This window comes from Hyaena hyaena, unplaced genomic scaffold (genome assembly GCF_003009895.1).
Source record: "Hyaena hyaena isolate Hyena2069 unplaced genomic scaffold, ASM300989v1 scaffold_4, whole genome shotgun sequence".
NCBI classification, from domain to species: Eukaryota; Metazoa; Chordata; class Mammalia; order Carnivora; family Hyaenidae; genus Hyaena; species Hyaena hyaena.
Window position 1 is genome coordinate 3,710,392 of NW_024080636.1, and position 23,448 is coordinate 3,733,839.

General features: G+C 55.4%; 1 protein-coding gene across 1 annotated transcript in view; it reads right to left on the minus strand.

Moving 5' to 3' along the window:
- SCUBE1 (signal peptide, CUB domain and EGF like domain containing 1) overlaps positions 1-16,069 on the minus strand; it is a 130,075-nt gene extending 114,006 nt beyond the window's left edge. Inside the window, exons 1-2 of the mRNA XM_039234658.1 lie at positions 15,982-16,069; positions 12,468-12,599 (exon numbers count right to left, since the gene is read on the minus strand). Coding sequence (XP_039090589.1) covers positions 12,468-12,599; positions 15,982-16,069 — 220 coding nt within the window. The remainder of the gene's footprint in view (positions 1-12,467; positions 12,600-15,981) is intronic.
- Between the last annotated feature and the right edge of the window lie 7,379 nt (positions 16,070-23,448).

Consider the following 23,448-nt stretch of genomic DNA (forward strand, 5'->3'; position numbering starts at 1 on the left):
GTGGCAAGGGGGAAGGGTCACGCGAGCGGGAACAGAGGATGAAAGATCTGACCCGAGCGCTCACCCTGACTGGCCCTGCTCCTTCTCCAGCTTACATTTCCTTTAAATAAGTTTTTTAAAAAAATACTTATTTTTGAGAGAGAGACAGAATGTGAGCAGGGGAGGGGCAGAGAGAGAGGGAGACACAGAATCTGAAGCAGGCTCCAGGCTCTGAGCCGTCAGCACAGAACCCGACGCGGGGCTCGAACTCACGAACCCCGAGATCACGCCCTGAGCCGAAGTTAGACGCTTAACTGACTGAGCCACCAAAGCGCCCCGCATTTTCTTTCTTTAATGAAAATTCAATCCTCAACAGAAAACCGCTCCCAATGTCTAATAGGGCAGAGTGAAGCGGCACAGGAGCTGCTCATTATGGGATTTTTAAAAGGGCAGAAAGTTCTGTTTTTCCTGCATTAAAATGGCAGCGTGCACACATGGTCCCACAGCCGTGGTTCTGTGCCAGCTACACTGGTTTGGAGCTCGGATGGGAAGAGTGTAGCATTTTTCTGTTTTGTTTTTTTCATTTAATTCAAAATTGATTCTTGCTGTCCCATAAAATATAGATTTATTCGGTGGTGCCTAAAAGATTGTATTGCAATGAGTCAGGGCTCCTTGTTTTATTTGAATACTATTTCAGGCCATTTTTCCTAAAGATCAGGACTGACTGGAAAGGTTCTCGAAATGAGGATTTTTAAAAGCGCCCTGCTCTCCACTCTCAGAGATCATTACTGAAAAACGCCTTCTCATTCCCCCTTGAAATTGGCTTTTTTTTTTTTCCTTCCCTTGACATTCCTTGCAGGCAGCGGAGACCAAATGCTCTAACAAAGATCCCTTCCCTGGCGGGGTGTTAGCACGTCTTCTCCTTTGTCTGGGCGCTTTGGGAAAAGCCACGCACCCCTCCGATCAGGCAACCGTTCTGGGGGAGATGTATGGCTTAGGAAGTTGAGTCCTTATTGGTGAATAAATCTTAATCCGGTTTGTTGGCTAATTACGCTCGAGGGAAGGTAGTTTTGCAGGGCCGCCGAGCAGGAAGGATTAAGCCTCCTGTCTCCTGTGGCACCGGGTTAAGCTCCGGGCTTGTAATGACTGAGTAATGAGACCCGGCTCTCTGTGGACCCCTGGCATCCATTGATCAGGTTTCCCTGCCGTGGAGGCAATGCCAGAAGTGGGCCCAGCAGTTAATTATGGGAAAGGTCAAAGGTCATGCAAAACCAACACAGATCTATATACTTTTTCATTCCTAACTGCACACAATGACCGTGGCTCAGCTGGAGGGGTGGGAAGGCCCCCAACCTCCCCCCTCCCCAGTCCAAGACGACCATGGGGTTCGAGCTGCTTGCCGGCCACCCCCAGCGGCTGGGGTAGCTTCAGGCCACCACCCTTTTGCTCATGCTGTTCCCGAGCCTGGGGCTCCCTCCTCTTCATGGGACACCTGTCCCGGCACCATCCCCCACCTGCAGCCTCGACTGATCCCCCGGCAGACGGGACTCCTCCTCACCCTCCAGGCCCCCGAGCCCTGTGCAGGGAGTCTACGACTACTCGTGTCTGCTGTGCCTCTGTCCTTTGGGCTGAGTTCCAGGGGGCGAGAACTGGGTCCCGTTCAGTGTAAGCCTCAGAAGTAGCGCGTGCTCAACAAAAGTCTGCCGAGCACCGAACAGGCGGACAGTCGGCCTGAGGGTAGCTTCCGTTGACGGAGCCCCACGAGGTGTGAGCGGCAGGCAGAGGCCCTTCACGCATGCCCACGCTGAGGGGTGCGTACCAACATCTTTGTGTAGTAGCAGTGGAAACCCAGCTTGGGGATATCTCCCTGCCCCAGATCACACCCAGTGAGCCAGGCCACTTGACCTCAGAGCTAATGCCGTCTAAGTCACGAAGGAGCACGTTTCGTAAGATTCCATTTGTATGAAGTCTCCAGAGAAGGCAGGTCTATGGAGACAGAGAGTAGATTAGTGGTTTTCTTGGGGCGGGGGGCTGGGGAGAGATGGCTAAGGGGTGCAGGGCTCCTTTCTGGGGTGACAAGAAGGTCCTGAAGTTGACTGTGGTAATAGGTACACAATTCTGGAAACGCACTAAAAGGCCCTGAACTGTATGTGCACTTTAAATGAATGAATTGCACAGTATGTGAATTGTATCTCAATAAAGTTGTTTGCAATTAAAAATTTTTTTTCATGTTTATTAATTAAAAATTTTTTAATGTTTATTTATTTTTGAGAGACAGAGTGCTAGCAGGGGAGGGGCAGAGAGAGGAGGAGACACAGAATCTGAAGCAAGCTCCAGGCTCCGAGATGTCAGCACAGAGCCCGACGCGGGGCTCGAACCCACGAACTATGAGATCATGTCCTGAGCCAAAGTCGCATGCCTAACTAACTGAGCCCCCCGGGCGCCCTTGCTTACAATTTTTAAAACATTAATGCCGTCATTGCGGTCATCTGTTGTGCTGGCTGGGTCACTGGGGCTCTGCCTGGACACAGGGACACCAGAAGGAAGTCCTCCTGAACCAGCCTCAAATACCGCCTGCCTGGGGTGGGCTCACAGTGAGTGTGTGGCTCCCAGGCCCTAGGAGGAATTTTCCTACCAAACCGAAGGACAAGGGGCAGTGGATTATTCCCTTTCTCCTCCCAAAACAGCCCAAACCCTTTGCCGGGGGTCCTTCCCAGGCTCTGACATCAAGCCTAAAGGATACGGAACCTGCTCAAGGGAAAGCTGATCTGTCGGAATGTTCATATGGAAGTGAGGAGGGGCCCCGGTCGGCCCAGAGTTGAGGCCCCTGCCACCCCCCTTTGCCAATTATCATTATTATTTTTTAATTTTTTAGTGTTTATTTATTTTTGACAGACAGAGAGAACACAAGGTGGGGGTAAAAGGAGAGCGAGAGGGAGACACAGAATCCGAAGCAGGCTCCAGGCTCCGAGCTGTCAGCACAGAGCCCAATGCAGGGCTTGAACTTATGAACCATGAGATCATGCCCTGAGCTGAAGTTGGACGCTTAACCGACTGAGCCACCCAGGCGCCCCTCCCCTCTGCCAATTAGAAGCATGGTCATTCTCCTGTCCCCTTAGCAAAAGGCAGAGAAGAAGCCCTAACCCCCACGCTGGTGGCTCTGCGGGGCTGCTGCACGGGTCCAGCCACCTCTGAACTCAATGGGATGATAATCAGAAGCGTGTAGCTGCCAGAACGCCGGAGCCGCGCGCAGAAGGGGTAAGCCAGCACCCTAGGGCCCCTCTGATGCACCCACTGGACTTCATAAAGGGCTAACGGAGCCCAGAGAGGGGAACTGAAGGGCTAATCTTATCAGCAAGTCAGGGGCTGACAGCGACTTGAACTCAAGACTCTGACCTCAGAGGCTCAGGCAGCAGGCAGACCCGCACTGGCCGGGCACAGCTGGCTTTCCTTCTTTCTCTCCAAGCCCCCACTGGGGTTTCTCTCCAACACAAACAGCAACAGCAGCAGCAACCCCGCACCAAACACCACCTTAACTGCAAGCGGCTCACCCCTCACCATAGCCCAAGCCAGGAGGCTTAACTTCCCTTATCACAGGAAAAGAAACTGAGGCTCAGAGGGCTTAGGTGACTTGCCTACGATCACCCAGCTAGGAAGGGGCAAAGCCAGCACTGGAACTCAGGCAGGCTGGCCTCGTAACCTTCACACAGTCACCTGGAGAATTTCCCAGTCTCAGTGACCGAGGAGGTTGGGGCGCATGGTCCTGGCTGAGGATCAAGCCGCCTCCCTGCCTCCTTCTCCCTCCCCAGGCTGGCCCCCCACCCCCAACCCGGACCCTGGCACAAGTTGCCGCCAGCCTGACGAAGGACAGTGACCCAGGCACAGAAGGGCCCATCTCGTATGAGGAGAGCTTCACCCCCACCAGCACAGCGGCCAGCCCAGGCCCGTCTACGGGGCTGCCAGGGGGAAGGACAGGGCACTAACAGTCCAGCTCCAGCCCATCTGCCAGCCCCAGAGACTAAGCCGGCAGTAGGTGCCCCTGTGGCAAGGAGCACCCTGAGGAAGCTGCTGCTGCTACGGGGGTCCGAAGGGACCTGGGCTCTCCCAGCTCTGCCCCTGAACTTTGCAGTCAGCCCACAGACCTGCCCAAGGTCACACAGGGTCGGTATCCAGTTCTCCATGGACCCATGCCCGGTTCTCCTCCCCTTGACGCGAGGGGCAGGAGCCCCAGACGGAAGGATGGCGGCTCCTGGAGAACGTACACTCTGGAGGCTGGAAGGGAGCAGGAAGTGATCAATACCAGCGGCCACTGTTGGCCAGGCCGGAGTCCAAGCCGGCTGCCTGGGGTTTTAAACTCTCTCCTGCAAGGGCTGCAGCCCTGGCCCATCTGGAGGACCCCCTCGGAGCCCCTCCGAGGCCTCGTGACCTTGCCCGCGCACACAGGAGTCCTCTGGCCTCTTTGTCTCAAGGCCTTGGGGGAAGGCCATCATCCATTTCAGTAGCATCCAAAGGCCGACAGGCTCGCAGTTTATTTTCTTAGAAATAATGGTTTTTTCTGGTTAGCATTCCTCAGATGGAAAAACAAATACAGCCACTGTAATCAGAAGCGGCCAAGAGGAGGAGAGAGAGCCCAGAGGAAGGGGCAGAGAGGGGCCTGCCGCCTGGGGGGGCCGGGCTCTGGGGGTGGGGGCGGGGGCAGAGACCCTCAAGCCCTAGGAGAAATGGGGATTTAGAGGCAGAAGAAAGCACGACACAGGGGCCCTGGGCTGCCTTCGACACACTCTCGGCCACAGCACGGCGGCTCTGCCTCCTCCACCTCTGCTCAAATCCCCTGCTGGGAGGCAGGTGCCATTGCTCTGACTGGTTGGATAAGAAATGAGGCCTCTGGAAGGGTAAGTCGCCTCCTGGACTCACTGAGTTAGCCAAGACCAAAACAGGCCTCTGCATCCACGCTACAGATGCCTTCGCGGACGGTCAGAGCTGGAAGGAGTGCCCGCGTTCCTAACTCCGCCCGCGGAAACGCTTCTCCAGGGGAGCCTCTCTCACTTCTCCCCTCCCAAGGCGGAGATCCACACTGTCTCTTCTTAACCCCCAGAGTCCGGTCTGCATCTCCACTGCCACGCTCCCCACACCCTGTTAAGTTCACGTCCCCCTCACCGGGGACGTCAGGAAAGCGTGTCCTGGCCCCAGCACCAGGCCTGGCTCAGAGTAGGCGCTCAGTGGACGAACATTCTCAGCAGCAAACTGAGTCTGGTTCAGCGGGCACATTTTATAGATGGGCACGCTGAGGCTCGCGGAGGCCAGCCTGCCTCCAGCGCCTAACTGCCGATGGCATGACATTGTCATTTTTCCCTCTGAAAACAGACACGGGCTCCAGGACACGCCAGCTCTGCGGCAGAGCTGGGACCAGTCGCCAGAGCAGTGCCGTCTAATTGCTAGCCGACAGCAACTTGGAATTTTAAGTCCGGTCTGACTTCTTCCTGCCTGCTGGTCTGCTGGACCACAGCGCTTTCATCTTCAGTGGGGCACACGTTAGCACGCATAATTGCACGTTTTAAGACTTGAGGAAGAATTTCCCCTCCCCAAGCCTGCCCCCGCCCGCAGCCTACCTCCTACCGCCTTTCCTGGCCTCCCAAAAAGCAGAATTTTCTCCGGAGTTCCAATAAAGTGGGCAATAATGATGGATGAAAATGATTTAATAAGGTCATAGACATTATTCCCTAAGAAGGCCAATTGGTTTTTAAGATTTTTTTTTTTCTGATGTTAAACTAGACGGATCGCTGGGTGTGTTATTAGGAGTTTTGTTAAAATGCTTAATAGCACGCCCTGTAATCTACCTAACTTCAGTGACTGACAAGTAGACCCTGGGGATATAAAATTCAGGAAATGGCTATTTATATTCATCACATACATGCTAATTTTGTGATCTCTGATGCCCATAAGGTTGTCATTTTTTTTCCTTCTCACACACAAAAAAAGAGGGGAAAATAATAATATATTTGATTTTCTGTGGCCAAAACAAAAGGTTATTTCCCCTAAGAGTTTTAATTATAGCATTCTGGAAAAGGCCCGAGTTGGAACTTGCAAGTGGAATAAACGACTTGAATAAATAGTCTAAAAAATTAAGTACACATAGAAGGGGTGATGTGCACTGCTGGTTTAGACTAAACAGTGATTATCAAGAGGGGCTTAGTTATTTAAACAAGCCATTTGAGGGCGGTTTTCTCCTCGTTTGGGGTCTGGTCCTGATTATAAACGAGAGCTTTTAATTAAGATTAGTAAGACCCAATTCAAGCTATAATTTGGTCCTTTTCCTTAGCAAATGTCTATGAAAACAAAGCAATTAAGGTTAAATGAGTTGAAGCATTTAAAGGGGATGCAATGCCCCCTCCTCGCCCCTGGCCTGCCCCCTCAGCAGAACGAGCCTAAACAGGCCTGACTAATTCAGACCAGGAGGCCAGTGCACAGGGGTCTGGTGAGTTGGGGAATGCGTAGGCTTAGCTAAATGAAAAGAGGCAGGGGAAATAGAATGTGCAAGGGCCCTGGGGTAGGAAGGAGCTGGCAAGCCTGAGAAGTAAAAAAAAAAAAAAAATGAGTGATGCCGGGACGTGGTCAGGGAGGGAAGGGCCGAGAGGAACAGTAACTCAGAGTGATGAGCTGAGTGCTGGGCTCAGCCTAAGGGATGTCTTCTCCCAGCTCTATGGATGCGTGGTGGGCTCAAGACCCTCACGTCCACAGGACCTCGCTCAGATGAGCTGATGACAGCAGGGTGGGATGTGAATATAAGAAAAGGTCTCCACAGCCTCCTCTAAGACCCCATAGCTAAGGAGCTCTTTCCACTTTGTTCAGAAAGTCTGCTAGGGGCCTGGCCCGCAGCTGGGACCCCGTGGCTAAGGTTGGGATTGGACCCAGGCCCTGCCGCTTCTCAGCTGGGTGACCTGCCTAGGGACTGACCTCCCTGGGTCCACCTCCCCAGCCGTACTCTTCCCTTCTCCGTCCTTGGCTTCCCCATCTGTAAAACTCTCAGAATTTGGAGGCTCTGGGAGGCCTTTCCTGGTATCCCTGGGGTTTATAATGGTCACTCGCTGTCCACTGCCACTGGCACTGGACCCAGCCCTGAATGAAGTTATGCAGGGCACTGCCACCCAGTGTCACAGGTGCTCTGAGGGGGGGATGCTCACAGGTGGCATGGTCAGCAGGGAAAGCTTCCCAGAGGAGGTGACTGCTAGAACTCACCCACCCACCCTTTTGCTCAATAGGTACCTTCCAAGGCCTGTGCTGAGCCCGGCACTGGCTTCCAGGTAATGGGGCAGAACGGGTCAGGGACACTGCCCTCGCGGAGCCCACATTCCAGAAGGAGACACAGGAAAACATGAATTCAGGGTGACATGGACCAAGGCAGAGGTGTGTATGGGTCTGGGGAGGGCAACAGAGAGAGCTGATCTTCTGCAAGGCAAAACATGAGGGCTGCCCTGCATGCCCGTTCAAGTCCCTTCCAACTGTGTGCGTCCACGAGTGTACCCTGAGTTCCCGGAGATTCTGTCCAGATGCAAATCATCAGAAAACACAGACTTAGCCTCAGCCTTGCCGAGCCATCGGAGGCACCTCAGCCTGGCCTCAGCAAGCCCCCTGCCAGGGCTCAGCTGACCACACAGGGCTTCACGGTTGCTCTGTGGCATGACTGTGACACGGCTGAGTGTGGGGAAGCCCGCTCACCATCACACATGTACTGGTCACACGGCAAGACGGCCCTGAAAGTGTGTAAGAAACTGTCCTTGGGATAGGGGAGGGCGTCAGGCTGCCCCCGGCGCTGGGTTTGCCGAAGGGGTTTCCATGGCCCGCAGCACTGAAGCAGTTAGGGGTGTAAGGGGCTCAGTCAGCCACACACAGGGCTCCCCATAACCTGGGTCCATTTCCCTTGAAGAACTAATGACACTGGGGAAGCCGCATTCTCCAGGCACACTTTGCTGAGAATCTACCCTCTGTGCTCATCACCGTAAACAACGAAGTCTATCAGATCTCCCCCTCACCCATTACCGATTACCCTGCTCCAACCTCTGCACGGCCCCACCCCCGCTCAGGACCTGAGATGAAAGGGTCCAGGGAGAGAAGCGGGTTTTATCTAAAGCGGAAATGGCTCTGGAGAGATGTGTGCCTCTACGTTTCTTTGAGGATATGGCTACATGCATACGGTCGTCTGACTAGTCTGTGAGCCAGAACACCCCCTTCCCAGCCAAATCAGATCCTGGGAGCTGGAAAGAGAGAAAGCTTCACCCCTTTTCATATATTGAACAACATTATGATCATCGACTTTATCACGAGCATCCACATCATCAACGTGATGATGATCAATATCATTATCAACATCGCCATCATAACCACCACCATGACCAACATAGTCATCATGAACATCCTCATCCTCAGCATCACCATCACCATCATCCTCATCACCATCACCACCACCGGGACAGCAGGTGAAGCTCACCTAGTGTGTCTTACGTACCAGGCTACGTTCACATGCTTAGTGTACATTCACTCATCTCTTCTCACACAATCTCTATGCAGTAGATACTATTATCACCTCTACTACATACACAAACAAATGGAGTCTCACTGAACCCACACAGGCAGGATTTGAACCCAAAAGTCTGGCTCCAAAGTCCAGCCTTCAACCACTGGGCCCAACTGAATATTGACTGTTTATTCCCTCTTTTGAGAGCAGAGAGCCACAGGTAGCAATAACCACTTGCAGAACGCAGTGTGAGCAATGGGTCCACCAAACCTGGGCTCTGGTCCCAGCTCAGCCAAGACCCCTGCCTCCTCGGGCCTCCATTTTCCTGTCTGTAAATCAAGGAAGTGAATGAATGACTGGATGATCTACAAGCTCCCTCAGGCCACTGCTGCCTGTGACCTGCTAGCTCCCCTCTGCCCTCCCCCTCACCCAGATTTCAAAGCCTCCAGAAGTCTGCATGGTCCTCCTGGGGAAGCTGATGGGGGATCTGCTGGCCCTTGAGGGAATACTCCAGAAGGCTCCATCAATCCTGACTGATGACTGTCCTCGGGGATGAGAAAACAGTGCAAGGGGGGACAGCGTCCACTCAGGTCCCCAGAACCCCTGCCAGCACTCACTCCCAGAGGGTTTGGGGAGTGAGAAGCCAAATGGCATCCCCTTGGTTCTGAACAGTTATTCTTCTTAGTGTTAAACTGGCAACTCAACAGGTACCGATTCACCACCCATATGACCCTGATCACTGAGAATTTCCACTGATGGAGGGGCGCCTGCCTGGCTGTTAGCAGAGCATGCGACTCTTAATCTCAGGGTCGTGAGTTCAAGCCCCACATCGGCCATGGAGCCTACTTTAAATTAAAAACAAAACATTGCCCCTGAGATGTAATTTCAGCTCATGCAGCCCAACCCAGATCAAAAGCTCCTTGAGGTGAGGGGTAAGATTGCGCTATAATTATCACCTCCGAAGCAGGCCCTCAACCATTTTCAAAGGTCTTCACCATTCAAGATGTCATTAAGTGAGTCTGCTCACACTACCTCTCACAGCCAGAACCACTGAGAGGTGCTGAAAACAGGTGATGGTGATGGTGACAATGACAGTCATGGTACCGCCATCTGTGTACCGAGCACATACTGTGCGTTGAGTGCCTACCGTGAGCCAGGCAGTGACCGGCAGGCCCGCGGAACCCCACGGTGCATTTCATTCAATCCTCAGGATGGCTTACAGTAGGGGCTGTTTGGGGCCCATAGAACCAAAGGGGAAACTGAGGCCCAGGAGGGCAAATGACCACCTAGACGTTCACATCAGAGGAGGCTGCAAAGCTCCCATGCAGAGGCCATGCCCACTCTCGCTTCCCTCTCTCATCAAACAGGGTGGAGACCACACCACGGCAAAACTGAGTTCCCACATGGACCCACACTCCACGCTTCCCAGCCACCCACGCAGCCCCTCTGTGGGCAGCTCGTCCAATGTGACCTCCAGGCTGGGCAAAAGACAGCCAACTCAGACTAAACATTTTCTGCACACCCATGTTCATGCCAGGCTTTGGTCCAGGGGCTGGGAATATGGGGACAGGCCCTAAAGGCCATCTAGGGGCTCGTTGTGAGCCCAAGCTCGACAGCTTCAGTGTGGAGGCCCCAGTGCTGAGCCCACGGCCCACCCTCAGTAAATGAGCTCATAGTTCAGTGGGAGAACAAGACACTTCATTACAATCCGAAGTCAGAAGTGCTGTGATGGAGAAAATCCCAGGGGCTTCTGGGATCAGAGTAGATACTTAAAGTTGCTGTGTGTGTGCGTGCATGCGTGCATGCAATTGTGTAGAAGAGGAAGAATCAAGGAAGGCTTCCCAGAAGAGGCAAATCTAAAGCCTGCTTAGGACCTGGCCAGGACACAAAGGGTGAAAAAGGAGCTCCTCATGGGGGAAAGACTCACGCTGGGGCTCAGAAACATGGAACAGCCAGGGCACCTGGGGGGCTCAGTTGGTTAAGCGTCTGACTTCGGCTCAGGTCATAATCTCACAGTTTGTGGGTTCGAGCCCCTCATCGGACTCTGTGCTGACAGCTAGCTCAGACCCTGGAGCTGCTTTGGATTCTGTGTCTCCCTCTCTCTCCGACCCTCTCCTGCTCACGCTCTCTCTCAGAAATAAATAAAAAACATTAAAAAAAATTTTTTTTTTAAAAGAGAGAAACACGGAACAGCCTGCTGTGTGGATGTGTGGTCAGGACACAGGTGCTATTCAGGGTTTCAGGAGGTGAGAGGCGGAGGCTGGAGCCAGGCTGGAGGGACAGGGAGGCCCCTGGTCATTCCAGAAGCACATTTCCAAGCCTCCTCTTTTTCCACGCTTACACTGAGCCAGCCAGTCCAACTCCCCACCTGGGCTCAAGCAGGGTGGAGAGCTAAAGCCTGACTCTGAAGGACTCCAGGGGGACAGGTGGGAGATGAGGGCGGGCCTCTAGGTCAGGGGGGCAGCAGGAGGGGAGCCCTAGGAGCTGGGCTGGAGGAGGACCAGGTTGGGTCAGTGGCTTAAACAAGCAGAGAGGGAGGGTTGCGCTCAGCCCTCCCTTGCCGGACCGCTGGGCCTGGAGTGGGGAACGGAGGGTCAGAAAATGGTCACTCAGAGCCTCACATGTGCCACTTGGGACTCCCAGGCCCTGCCAGCAGCGGGGGGGGGGGGGGGGGGGGGAGGGGGGGGGGGGGGTGCCACCAGGCCTTTTGCTCATGACCTGCTCTATCTGCCTCCAGCCTGGCCTCCTTCCAGACTTCCAGAGTCCGTGGGGAGGTGGGGAGGCGCCAGCTCCCCGCTCAGGCTTCTGGGCTCCGTGCATGGCCAGAGGTCTGGCCAAACCAGGCACGATCCAGAACATCGTCATCTGCCCGGCACTCAGCCTTCAGGAGACGCCCAACAAGGGAGATGGGTGAACGGTGTCAGCACCCCAAGGAGGCGTGGCTGCATCTCAGACAAAGCCCCAGTGCCCACAAAGCCTGATGCAGAAGGGATGTCTGATCCTCGTGGGTTGCTTTCCTGACATGAATCTTACACTTTGCAAAAGGAAGCTGAGAGCGCTTGGGGAGAAGAAAGCAAGGTGCCTGGGAGCCATGTAACGGCCACCAAGAGACCTGGGGTTTAGTACCCGCCATTCCCTGTGGGACCTGGGGACTTGTTTCACTCTGAGCCTCAGCTTTCCTCATCTGTAAAGTGGGGACAGGCCGGGAAGATTTGGATCAATGATTCTCATCGGGGGGTGCACGTGGGTCACAGAGACTGCTGTCTCCAGCTCCCTGATGATGGGCCTCCCCAGAGCCACTGACTCAGACCCTCCCTGAAAGAAGCTCCCGTGGGGTCCATCCGGTTTGGAGAGTCCTGGCCCCAAAGACCATCAGAGCTGTGCGTCTCTCTCTGATTTTCCAGGGGAGGAAATGTCAGGGCCAGACAGTCAAGCCAGCACCCTGGGTGCAGGGCAGGAAAGGCTGGGCAGATAGACAGGCACAGCACAAATGGACGTCTTCGCCCAAGCTCTCGTGCCTGAGCCAGCCCACACAGGCCGAGGCGGGCTACCGGGTGGGTCTTTCGGGGGTGCTACAGGCCACACGAGGTGGTTTCGGGGGTTCTGAAGGTAGGGACCTGGAGGAGGGTTGCCCCAGGCCTTTACCCCCACTCATGTCCAGTCAGGGACTGAAGGGCAACTGTATCATTCAACACTTCATCTCACTGAGAACAAAGTGGAACAAAAGCTTCAGTTCCGGGGTGAGTTCGGTCCCCCATGACTCCCAATTCCTCCCTCCAGGAAAGCAGCTCAGGTTCCCAAGAGGCCCCCAGCCTCCCTTCCCAGGCTGAGCGAGGCCCGTGCTGCTGGCACCCAGGGGGTAGGGGAGCTGAGGAATGAGCCATATCCTCACCCCCTACCCCACAGGGTAGGCGGTGGCCACGGACAGCAGCCACGGCGGCCGAGGGGACTGGCCGGGAGGGCAGGCTGGGCTCACCTTCGCACTGTCTGCCTTCCCCTTTGTAGCCTGGCTTGCAGAGGCATTTGTAGGACTTGGGCGTGTTCTGGCAGATGGCATCGATGTGGCAGTCATCCGTGCCCTCCGAGCACTCGTCGACGTCGACCGCCCCTGTGGGGGAGGGGGAAACACCCGGTCAGTGTGGCCCCCGGGGGCTGGGGAAGCAGAGTGCCTTCTGCTTCCCACCTTCCAAGGATCATGGGGGTAGTTAACAGTCCTAGCCATCACACGACAATCTGGTATGACAAGCGGCAGCTGGAGCACTTGGGGGGCAGCTACCAGACAAGGTGCTACCTAAAGGCTGGACCCCAGTTATTTTCACCACAATCCCATCAGGTGAGTCTATTTCTCCCGCCAGGAATATGATGAAATCAAGCACAGGAGCACCGCCAGGAAAGTCCCTCTGGGTGCCTTGCACGGCCCCAACCCTCCTCCACTCTCCTTGTTCTAGACTTTAAAGCCAGAAGGCTCTTGGGGGAATTTAAAGCCATCCCCTTTGGTGTATAGGTGAGGAAACCAATGCCAGGATCGAGCAACGAATGGCAGCCTAGCCAGGAGGCCCAGGTGGGTGACCCGCTCAGCCCCCCAACTATGAAAGCAGAGGACTCTTCACCCAGCTTCCGCACCCCAGGCTGCATCCTCAGTGGGGCTGAGCCCGCTCCTCCATGGTTCTGACCTCCCCAGCCACTCTCCTCTCCATCTCGGAAACCAAGGGGAGACCCTGGTTCTCAGATCCCAACTTCCAAACTCAAGTGCAGTCTAGGTTTTGAGAGCTCTTGACACTCCTCACCTCTCTCCCCAACACACAGATACACACCTTCCGTCTGAAATAGCTGTTGGCCAAGATAATGCAAAATTGATTCTGTGTATCTGTAAATATATCCACCCAACTCCCCCGCCCCCCAGCACAGATCTCAGACAGGGACACAGAGCTCAGACAGGGACACAGAGCTCAGACAGGGACACAGAGCTCAGACAGGGAGAGGACCCTCAGGACACAGGATAGCAGAGCCAGAAGAACCTTCGCTATAATATGGGTTACAGATGAGGAAACTGAGGCCCAGAGGTCTGTTGTGGGCCAGTCGCTCATTACAAGCAGAGAGTGGAGTTCAGATCCAGATCTTTTTAGGTGCAACGTGACTTCTGGCTGGCTATGAATAAAATACAGTTGGATGACAGATAGAAGGACCCAGAAGGGCAGAAAAGGAATCCTCGGCAGCTACCCCGAGGGCAGCCACCCAGGGGCAAGCCTGGGGACGTCCTCACCCCCTCTCTTTATGACTCCAGCTTTACCCTAGACAGTCTGCTTCTCAAGACTGTCCACTCTGGATTACTCCCCTGGCTGGCAGTGGGGTTCTAAATCGGGGGGGGGGGGGCTCTCTTAGAGGACAAAGCTCCTCTCCAGGTCCCTAGGGCTCCAGCCTCCCCCAGAGGAAGAGAGGCATCAACAAGAAGCACAACAGAAACATTTCCGGACACATGCACGGGACACACATAACAGGTGGTGTCATCTGCCAGGCCCGTCCTCTGCAGCCGCCCCCAGGGAGGTGGAAGGGGAGTGGGGAGCAGTCGGTGTAGGCCAGGGGCCAGCAGGAACGTCAGGCCCGCAGAACATCCCCTTCCTGGGAAGTGACAGCACAGGGACCCCCATGCAGGGAGAGCACAGCCTCTGGGGCAGGAAGCCAGAGGCCAGGGAGGGCCAGCCTGCATCGTTCCAGTGCGGAGGGCGGGGGCCGCTTCTGAGTTACGACCAGCAGGGGAAATAGGGCCACGGATGCACGTCCCAAGGGTCAGATCACAGGAATGAGGGGAGGGAAACGGCCTGCGGATCTGAAGCCCCTTCTCCCTAATCGTTGACCGAGGCAGGTACCTTGGTGGGGATGGAGATGGATGAATGTTAGCCAAGGGGCTGGGGAGGGGGGGCACTCCCAACACATCTTCTAGACATGTCTTTAGGTGGGGGCTGGGGAGAGGGACCATTTGTTCCCACGGTCTGGGCCTTGCTCCGTGCCCAGGGCTGGGGACCCCCCTCCAGAGGGCAGCCCAGCCCTTCCATCACCAGCTGTTTGCTTTGACTTTGGCTTGTCTCGGGCACACGGCTTCCAGGGGTGGGACACAGAGACAGACACGGGATGGGGGGGAGGGTCTAGACAGAGAAGGGGAGAGAGACACATACAAGCTAAACAGGGGCAGCTTCCGTGGGCCCCACCCGTGGAATAGTTGAAATGGCCTGGCATCCTTACTCAGGGTGCGACTCTCGGGAAGAGATTCCCGTGCCAGTAAACACAGACCTCAGGGAGCCCAGCATGGCAGCCTGGGGGTGTCCGGAGAAAGCCAAGGAGAGCGGGCAGCAGAAGCAGGCAGGATACACCCCCCTCCCATCCCCCAAAGAGAGAGGGAGGAGGTTCCTCTAAGGCGGTGGGTGGAGAGACTGGCCAGGACGCTTTGGGGAGCCCCCCTTCCAGACAACAAGAGGGCAGGCGGGGAAGGGAGTGGGCACAGGGAGTTCCCGGAGGAATCCTGGGGCGCCCGTCCGCCCTGCTGGCCCCTGCTGCCTGCCCCAGCGCTCAGGAGGCCGGTTGCCTTCCTCGGTGCCTCCCGCCTCCCTCTCCAGGGCCTCCACCCCGATGTCCCAAGTCTGGTCCCCCCTCCCTCTGGTTCCTATCCATCTCCTTCCCTCTGTGTCCGCCCCTGTGTCCCCCCATTCCTGTCCGACTGTGCGTCTGTCCATCGCTTTCCAGCCACGTCCAGCCCTCTGTCTGGCCCATCCGTCTGTCTTGCTCTCTCCCTCCCTCCCACCCCAGACCTCCGTCTCCTTCTCCGCTGCCCCTCCGCTCCCACTTCTCTCTCTCCCTTCCCATCCCTTAGTCCGTCCCTTTATCTGTCTTTTTCTTTCCGGCCGCCCGTGTGCCTCCTCCCTCCCTCGGGTTCCCTCCTTCCCCTCCGGGCTTCTGGTCGCCTCCCTGCTCTCCGCGTCCGTCTTTCTCTGGGATTCTTTCTGTGTCCTTTTGTGTGTTGCCTCTGCGCCTCCTTTTCTGTCCGTGCGTCCCTCTATCCAACCACCTCCCCCACCCCCTTCCTCTCCGGGTCGGTCCTCGGGCCCGGCTCCCCTCCTCTCCGTCGCCCCTCCGGGCCTCGCGGCTCCCGCACGCCGCCCTCCCCTGGGGGCGCGCCCGTCGGGCTCCGGGGTCCCCATGCCTCCCCTCCGCGGGCCGTCGCGCTTTCTTTCTTCCTCCCGCCCGCGCACTCCCCTCCCTCGGGGCCCCGGCCCATCCCGCCCCTGCCGCGGCCCCCGCCGGGCTCCCGGGCTCCCCGGGGCCGCTGGGGCTTCGGGGAAGGGGGCGCCCGGCGTCCGCCCCGCAAGTTACTTTGCAAAGAGGCGGGGCGGGGCGCGGGGCCGCGCGGGCCGCAGCCCTCCCGACGGCGCGGGGCGGGGGCCCAGCCGGGACCCCGCCGCCGCCGCCCCGCGCCGCCCCGCCGGCTCCGGGCTTACCTGGGAGCCCGCTGCCCCCCGCCAGCCGCCCGCGCGCGCCCAGGGCCAGCAGCACGCACAAGTGCCAGCGCACGGCCGCCGCGCCCATGCTCGCTGCGAGCCTGGCCGGGCCGGCCGGGCGTGCGGGCGTGCGGGGCGCGGGGACCCCTGCGACCGGCCGCTCTCGGCGAGCGCTCCTCGCTGCTGGCTGCTCGGCCACCGCTCGGGCTCGCAGCCACCGAGCCGGCGCGGCTGACGAGCTGACAGCCGCGCGCTCATTGGCCCGCGGCTGCCGGGGGCGGGGCTCTGCGCGCGGCCGGCCAATGGGCGCCGGCCGCCGGCCCGCGGGGGGAGGGGCGGGCGCGGGCGTCGGGGGCGCCCCCTCCGCTCGCGGCGGGCCGCAGGTTGCGAGGTGGGGGCCGGGCCCGCTCGTGAGGCCGCGGAGCGCGCCGTCTGCGCCGAGCTGGGGCTCTCTCGGAGGCTGCCCCCTCCCCTCCCGTCCCTGTCCCCCCACCTTGCCCCGGGCGTCGGGGTGACCGCCCCTCCGGAGGCAGCACCCCCACCTCTCCGCCACGCACCCTCTAGGGAGAGGAGGGGCCCTGCCAACCGGCCCTCAGAGGGTGAGAAAGGCCCGGCTACATCCATTTGTAGTGAAAGAAACGGAACCGCTCAAAGCAGAATTGTGCATTCATCCATTGGGTAAATGTTTATTGAGCACCTATTGTGTGCCAAGCGCGGGCAATGCAGCGGCCTAGAAGCCAGGAAGGAAAAAAATCATGAGGATACGTTCAAAACAAATGAACTTTTTTACCACTCCCCAAAGGACAGTGGCTCGTAAGTGTGCTTGTCATACATAGGACAGCCGCAGCACCCGCGTCTGGAAGGGGCGCCCAGAAAGCTCCGTGCGGGACAATGCCACGTTGCCATCGGTTCAGGTCTGGTCACAGCAGCAGAATTCAGGGCCTGGGGCCTCCGCGGTGACAGGAGGCAGGGATGAGCTGGGGGTAGGAGGAACGTCCCCGTTTTCCAACCCAAGTGATCTACACCTGACACTTGTCGGCCTTTGGGCCTCGACAGAGACCCCTGCCCAGGAGTCGCGGCTGGAAATAAATGGCCCCTCTCAGCCCCAGGCAGGACGCTTTAAGGGAAGAAAGTTCAGCAAACCCCAAGGCCCATCTCCTTGACAACCACCAATAAGAGCTCCTTTTTTCTTCTGCTCTCCAGGCCGGACTCAAAGACAAGACTTTCCTCTTTTTGTCCACTCTGCCCGTCTCAGTCTGCGCCTAGCTTCTCTCTCCATATCGGCTTCCTTCCCTGCCCCCAACACACACACACACCTCCCCACACACTACCCTCAGACACACAGACACGTGCTCTTTCTCTGTCTCTCACACACACCATGCATCCTCACACACCCCTGCACACACACTCACATAGCCTGTAGATAATTACTGCAGTTCTGGAAACTTAAAATCTGTGTTCAGGCAACCTTACTCCCAATCTGACTTCATATCACAAATAGCACATGGCACTGGCCTGGTCCCCCTGCGTGGGGGGCCAGAAGGGGTCAACTATGTCTGTCCAGGAATGCTCTCTGCCTCCTCTAAGCCTCAGCCCTATGACTCCAGACGTTTCCTTCTGCATACTTACTCCTGGCTGGTGGATTAATTTGGGTGACCCCATTATCTCTGTAGGCTTTATTTTGTCCTCCTCCAACTGTGGGGTTTGGGGCTTCTGGGAGCGGGGAGAAAGCACCCTCAGAAATGTACATGGTTTTGTGAGTCAGGAACAAAGCAAGAGTTTGAGGAGAAGGTCCTTTGCGGGGGACGGTAACTGACCAGAAACAATGTCTTTTAAAGGGCCAGTTCATCAGGGGCCCCTCGCTCCGGGCCAGGTACCTCCCAAGCTTGAAGGCAGCAGAGAAATTTTCTTCCAGGCTTTGTTCCCCGCCCCTCCCCCCACCAGATCAAGGCAGGGTGACAACTTTTTAGACCGTGACCCTACAACCCGGGGGCAGCTGTCACTCTCACCAAGTTCTAGTCCCCAGCATGTCCTGGGTAAGGTGTGCAGATGGAGAAAACGGGGTTCTTTGCAGGAGGAGACTGTGATCTGTGCAGAGGAGCAGGGAGCGGGGGGGGGGGAGACACACTTGTCAGCCCCCACCAATGCACTAAAGGCGGTGGCAAAAACAGGCGGTCAATTCTGCTCCTGGGTTGGTCCGGGAGGCATGTGAGACCCTGGAGTTGGTCACAAAACAGGAGAAGGATATTTTCCTGATGGTCAAGAGAATGTGCCAAGGTCCAGTGAAGAAGGTGGGGATGGAGGAGTGAATGTTCTCGAAGTGCCTCGAAAACTGTAGAAGCATGGCACACGTGTGATGGTGACACAGTGGAGAGCTGCCCACGGAGACGGCGGCAACTGGGGGGGCTGGGGTGGTCTTGGGGGGCTGGGGTGGTTGGCCGGGGTGAGAACACATGCCTGGGCTCCAACAAGGGGCATCTCGCAGCCTCTGCAAACTGAGCTAGGAGAGTGGAGGTCCAGGGGCGAACCCAAGTCACTTTGGGAGGGAACACTGCATAGCTCCCCATCACCTTCCAAGCAAGCCCTGACGCTTTGCGCAGCTAACAAGGCACCCGCAGCAGTGCCAGCCTCGCCGAACCACAGGCCAAGAGGGACCCGCAGACGTCCCGCTCTCACACCCCTGCACCCTTGCCTGGAAATACCCTCTATGCCCTTCTTCACAAAGCTCACCCTTCTCTGCCCACGCCCTCAATTCCTGTTCCCTAGCAGGGTGTAGGGCCTCCTCGGGGCTCCCACACACCTGGGGCCTGCTGTCCCCATCAGAGTCTGGCTCACTTTGGCTGTCACATCTCCCTCTTCCCAAACTGGGGGTTCCTGAAGACGGAGCTTTCACTCCATCTGCATCTGGGAGCTCCCTGCACCCGTCTAAGAAATGACTGTTGAGTGAACGAACAAAGAAATCAGACATGCATCACTTAACCGAGAATTCACATTGCTCCGGGGAGTGGATAAAGATTCTTTGGCTATTGGACGGGGTTTTGGGGAGTGAATCCCACTGACCCCTCTCCTGGCCACCCCCATCCTCTCTGCCCTGCGGGAAGCTGGGCTGGATGGCAGGACCGCTTTCCTCTGGGGCCCTTTGGCTCCCCCTGGTGGCGCCTCGCAGAAGTTTGAGGAAGAGAGGAGGCAGAGGAGGCTTCCAGCACACACACACACACACACACACACACACACACACACACACACACACACACAGCCTCTGCCACAGCGGCTGTCCCCACTGACCCCAATCCTCAGCAAAAAAAAAATACCTTACTTTAAAAAGAAAAACTTCCTCAAGAAGAAGTCTCTTGATTAATAACAGTTGCGAAACTTCTTTGAGAAAACAAAGTTCTCTTAAGATGCCATTCCATGAGTTTGAGGCTTTGTTGTTCTTTCCTATTAAAAATGGGGTTTATAATAATCCCCTTCATGCCACACACCTCTTTAGACCTTCAAGGGGAATCTCTCTTGAAATCCCTCCATGACCCTGGGCCCCACAAGTTGGGTTTCTTGGCTTGAGCCCTAGCTGTCAAATGGGGGTCTCAGTCCCCAGGACCTTGGGCACCTCCAGCTCACATTCCAGAGACTTCTCTGAAATGACCCACCTGTGTTTGGGCACACAGCATATCCTGACCTCCTGATTCATTGCTCCCCTGTGATTACCATGTTCTAGTGCCCCTGTGTGCCTACCTTGCACATGTACACAGCTTCATTCCATCGTGTGGGGCTGAAACTCCCCCCATCCCCCACTAACCGCCAGAGAAAACAGAGACTCGGGCCACTTGTCTGGGACCACAGAGCTAGCAAACGGCAGCGGCGAATCTGAACCGAGGTCTGCGCGACTCCCAATGACACACTCTTAACCATTACCTGCTAATAAATCTCCCTCAAAGGCTCAAAGGGCACAACAGGGCTCCTCTCTGTAAGGCACAAGGTTTTCCTTTTTTCGGCTTTGCTATTGAGAAAAGTAGTTTTCACAGACTGTAACGGTTCATAATTCATGGGGCTGATTTTAGGTACCACCCAATGTTATGTTCTCTCATCTTTCCAACAGGTGCAAAAAATTGTTTTTCCCCATATGGGATGGTGGTACCTCACTTTTGGGAAGGGACTGTATAGAAGTGAAAGCAAGGGGTCATATGACTCACATGCATACCCCATACCCCGTGCAAATGAATCCTAGGGGTGGCCCAGCCCACGCTCCCATTTTATAGACGAGGAAACTGAGGCCCAGCCTCACAGATCTGCTGCCCCCTCTCAGGCACATCTAACTGCACCGCCCAGGTGACAACACCAGCTCTCACCCGAGTGACTCTGCAGAGGCTCAAAGTCGTCCCTCCAGGCTGGCTGGAGTTGGCTCCCCAAAGGCTGACCTGAACTCTCCACTCCCTGCTGCCTGCAGGGCAAAGTCCACCCGAGACCCCAGGAGACGGGACCCTGCGGCCCTGTCCATCCTCAACCCCCTGACTGGTGGACTTCCACGCAGCCCCACACCTCTGAGCCACAGAACACTCCCTTCCCTCCTCTCTCAATACCCTTCCATCCCATATGTCCGGCACACTCGGACTCAATGCTCGGCTCAGATACCCTGCCCTCAGAGATGCCCTGTTCTACTCAGCGCATTGGGGAGTGAATCCAACTGCCCGCTTTCTCTGGTCGTCTCTGTCCTTTGTGCCCCATGGGGAAGCGCGACTGGCCAGTCAGACCACTGTCCTCAGGGGCTCAGAGTGGGTGATCTGGGGCCCTTTGGCCCTGTGTGACCCCCCCACCATAGGCACTGGTTCAGCTTTGAAACCTGGAATTTATTGATTAATAGATTTGTCTCCTCCTCAGGTCAAGATGAGCGGATTAGTTAGACTTCCTGGTCACCTAGTGTCCTTTCCAGACCCAAGACCCAGTGGTGAATAGGTGGCTCTGGTTGGGCCATTTCTTGTACCCCATGCCCTTTCACACACCCCCCCAGCCACATAACTGGTCTGGGCAAGGATTTGTGACTAAGCCGGGCCAATCAGATGCCTTCCCTGGGAATCTCTACATGGCTGCTGGGCGTGTCTACTCCCTATGTGGACATGGAGCAGTAAGGACGGGTGCCCAGATCTGCTGGGCACTGTGGTGTGTAGACAGCTGGCCTGAGAGAGTGGGTCCACCAGTCCAAGAGCAGCAGAGGAGAGAGCTGGAGGGGGAAGGAGAGAGAGAGCAGGAGAGGGGAGGGGAGAGGAGGGGCCTGACAGAGTTCGAGGCCCTGGTTAAGCCATCCCTTCTGTCCTTAACACAGTGAGTTGGTTTCCATCTCTTGAAGCCAAGAGTCTCCTGCTGAATTGACGCATAGGGCTGGGGATATTTCCATGAAATGACAGCACCAACAAATGACACTTTCCAGGCCTTGTTCCAACACTCAATCTCTATTAATTCATGTAATTCCACAACCACCAGAGGAGGTGGGCACTAATATCCTCATTTACAGGTGCGCAGTGTAGCCCAGAGAGGTTAAGTGGCTTGCCCAAGGTCACACAGGAATGATGAATGAATGAATGAATGAATGAATGGGAAATGTTGCCCTTGGTCAACCCAGCCAGTCAGAGTCAGGATGAGAAGGAGCTGGGGGCTCTTGATTCCCTGTCCAGGTCCCTTGACACTCCCTCTGCCGATACTTGTGCCAGGCCCAAATCTCTAAAGGAGCCATGATGCCAAGATGGGAGGTCTGTCGCAGAGCGTCATAGACTGGCCTTGACCTTCAGGTTCTCTTTAAACCTGTTCTCTGCTCCGAGTCCCCCGCACCAGGATGGCCCGCGCTGCCAGCACTATTGAAACAGCCTTGTGGGAGGTGCAGGGTGGAGTGTGTCTCAGATGCAGGCACCAGCGTGTCCTCACCACATGCCCTGCAACTGCTGATTTGTGCAAGAACACCTTTACCTAAAATGAACACTTTTCCCAATTTTAAAAATTACATTTGCTCCATGTAGATAAGACACAGAGAGGGTGACAACGAACCTTTTGCTACATTCCTTCCAGTCTTTTTTCTATGAGCGTTTACATTGAACAAATGAATTTAAGGGGCGCCTGTGGGGGCTCAGTAGGTTAAGCATCTGACTTTGGCTCCGGTCACGATCTCACAGTTCATGGGTTCGAGCCCTGCGTCGGGCTCTGTGCTGACGGCTCAGAGCCTGGGGCCTGCTTTGGATTCTGTGTCTCCCTCTCTCTTCTGCCCCTCCCGCATTCATGCTCTCTCTCAAAAATAAATAAACATTAAAAAATTAAAAACTGAAATTAAGATAACATTACAACTACAGCATATTTTCTGACCTCCATGTTTATTTGTGTTAAATTTTTCATAAATTCTTTTTATACAGGTATATTTAACAGAAAACAAAGTGCCCCAGTTTAAGGGCATGGTTTGCTGAGTTAAGAAAGTTTTTTTGTAGCAAAATATACATAACATAAAGTTAAACATCTCAACCATTTTCAAGTATGCAGATCAGTGGCATTAAGTACAATTTACATAGTTGTGTGACCATCACCACCTTCCATCTCCTGAATGACTTCATCTTCCCAAGCTCCGTCCCCATTAAACACTGACTCCTCTGGGGCGTCTGGGTGGCTTAGCTTGTTAAGCATCCGACTCTTGATTTCAGCGCAGGTCATGATCTCACAGTTTGTGAGATCAAGCCCCGCATCAGGCTCTGTGCTCACTGTGTGGAGCCTGCTTGGGATTCTCTCTCTCTCTCTCTCTCTCTCTCTCTCTCTCCCCCTCTGCCTCTCACCTCCATTCATGCTCACTCTCTCTCTCTCTCAAATAAAAATAAAAAGTTAAAAAAAGATTCATCTGTGTTGTATTATGATCAGAATTGTATTCCTTTTTAAGGCTGAATGATTTCTGTGTGTGTGTATAGAGCACATTTTATTTATCTGTTCATCTATGGTTGGACATTTGGGTTGTTTCCACCTTTAGCTACTGTGAGTAGTGCTGCTAAGAACATGGGTGTGCAAATACTGGTTTGAGTCCCTGTTTTTGGTACTTTTGGGGAAATTCCTACTTGTGGAATTGCTGGATCATATGGTAATTCTATGTTTAATTTTGAGAAGCGGCCACACAGATGCCACACCATTCAGTGAGTTTTGATGAATGCGCATACCTGCATGATTTCCACCACAATCAAAATAAAGAACATTTACCGCATCCCCCAAATCTCCACTTGCCCTTCCCATCAACTGCCTAACTCCTCGACTCAGGCAACCACTCATCTGGTGTCCTTGATTATGGATTAGTTGCCTGTTCTAGAACCTTACAGAAATGGAATCCTGCACAATGAGGTATTCTCTTGCCTGACTTCTTTTGCTCAGCGTGTTTTTTGCTTTTCGTTCTGCACATACAATTTTGCAACCTGTTTTCTCTCATTTCAGTCCAGACCATAATCATTAGGTATT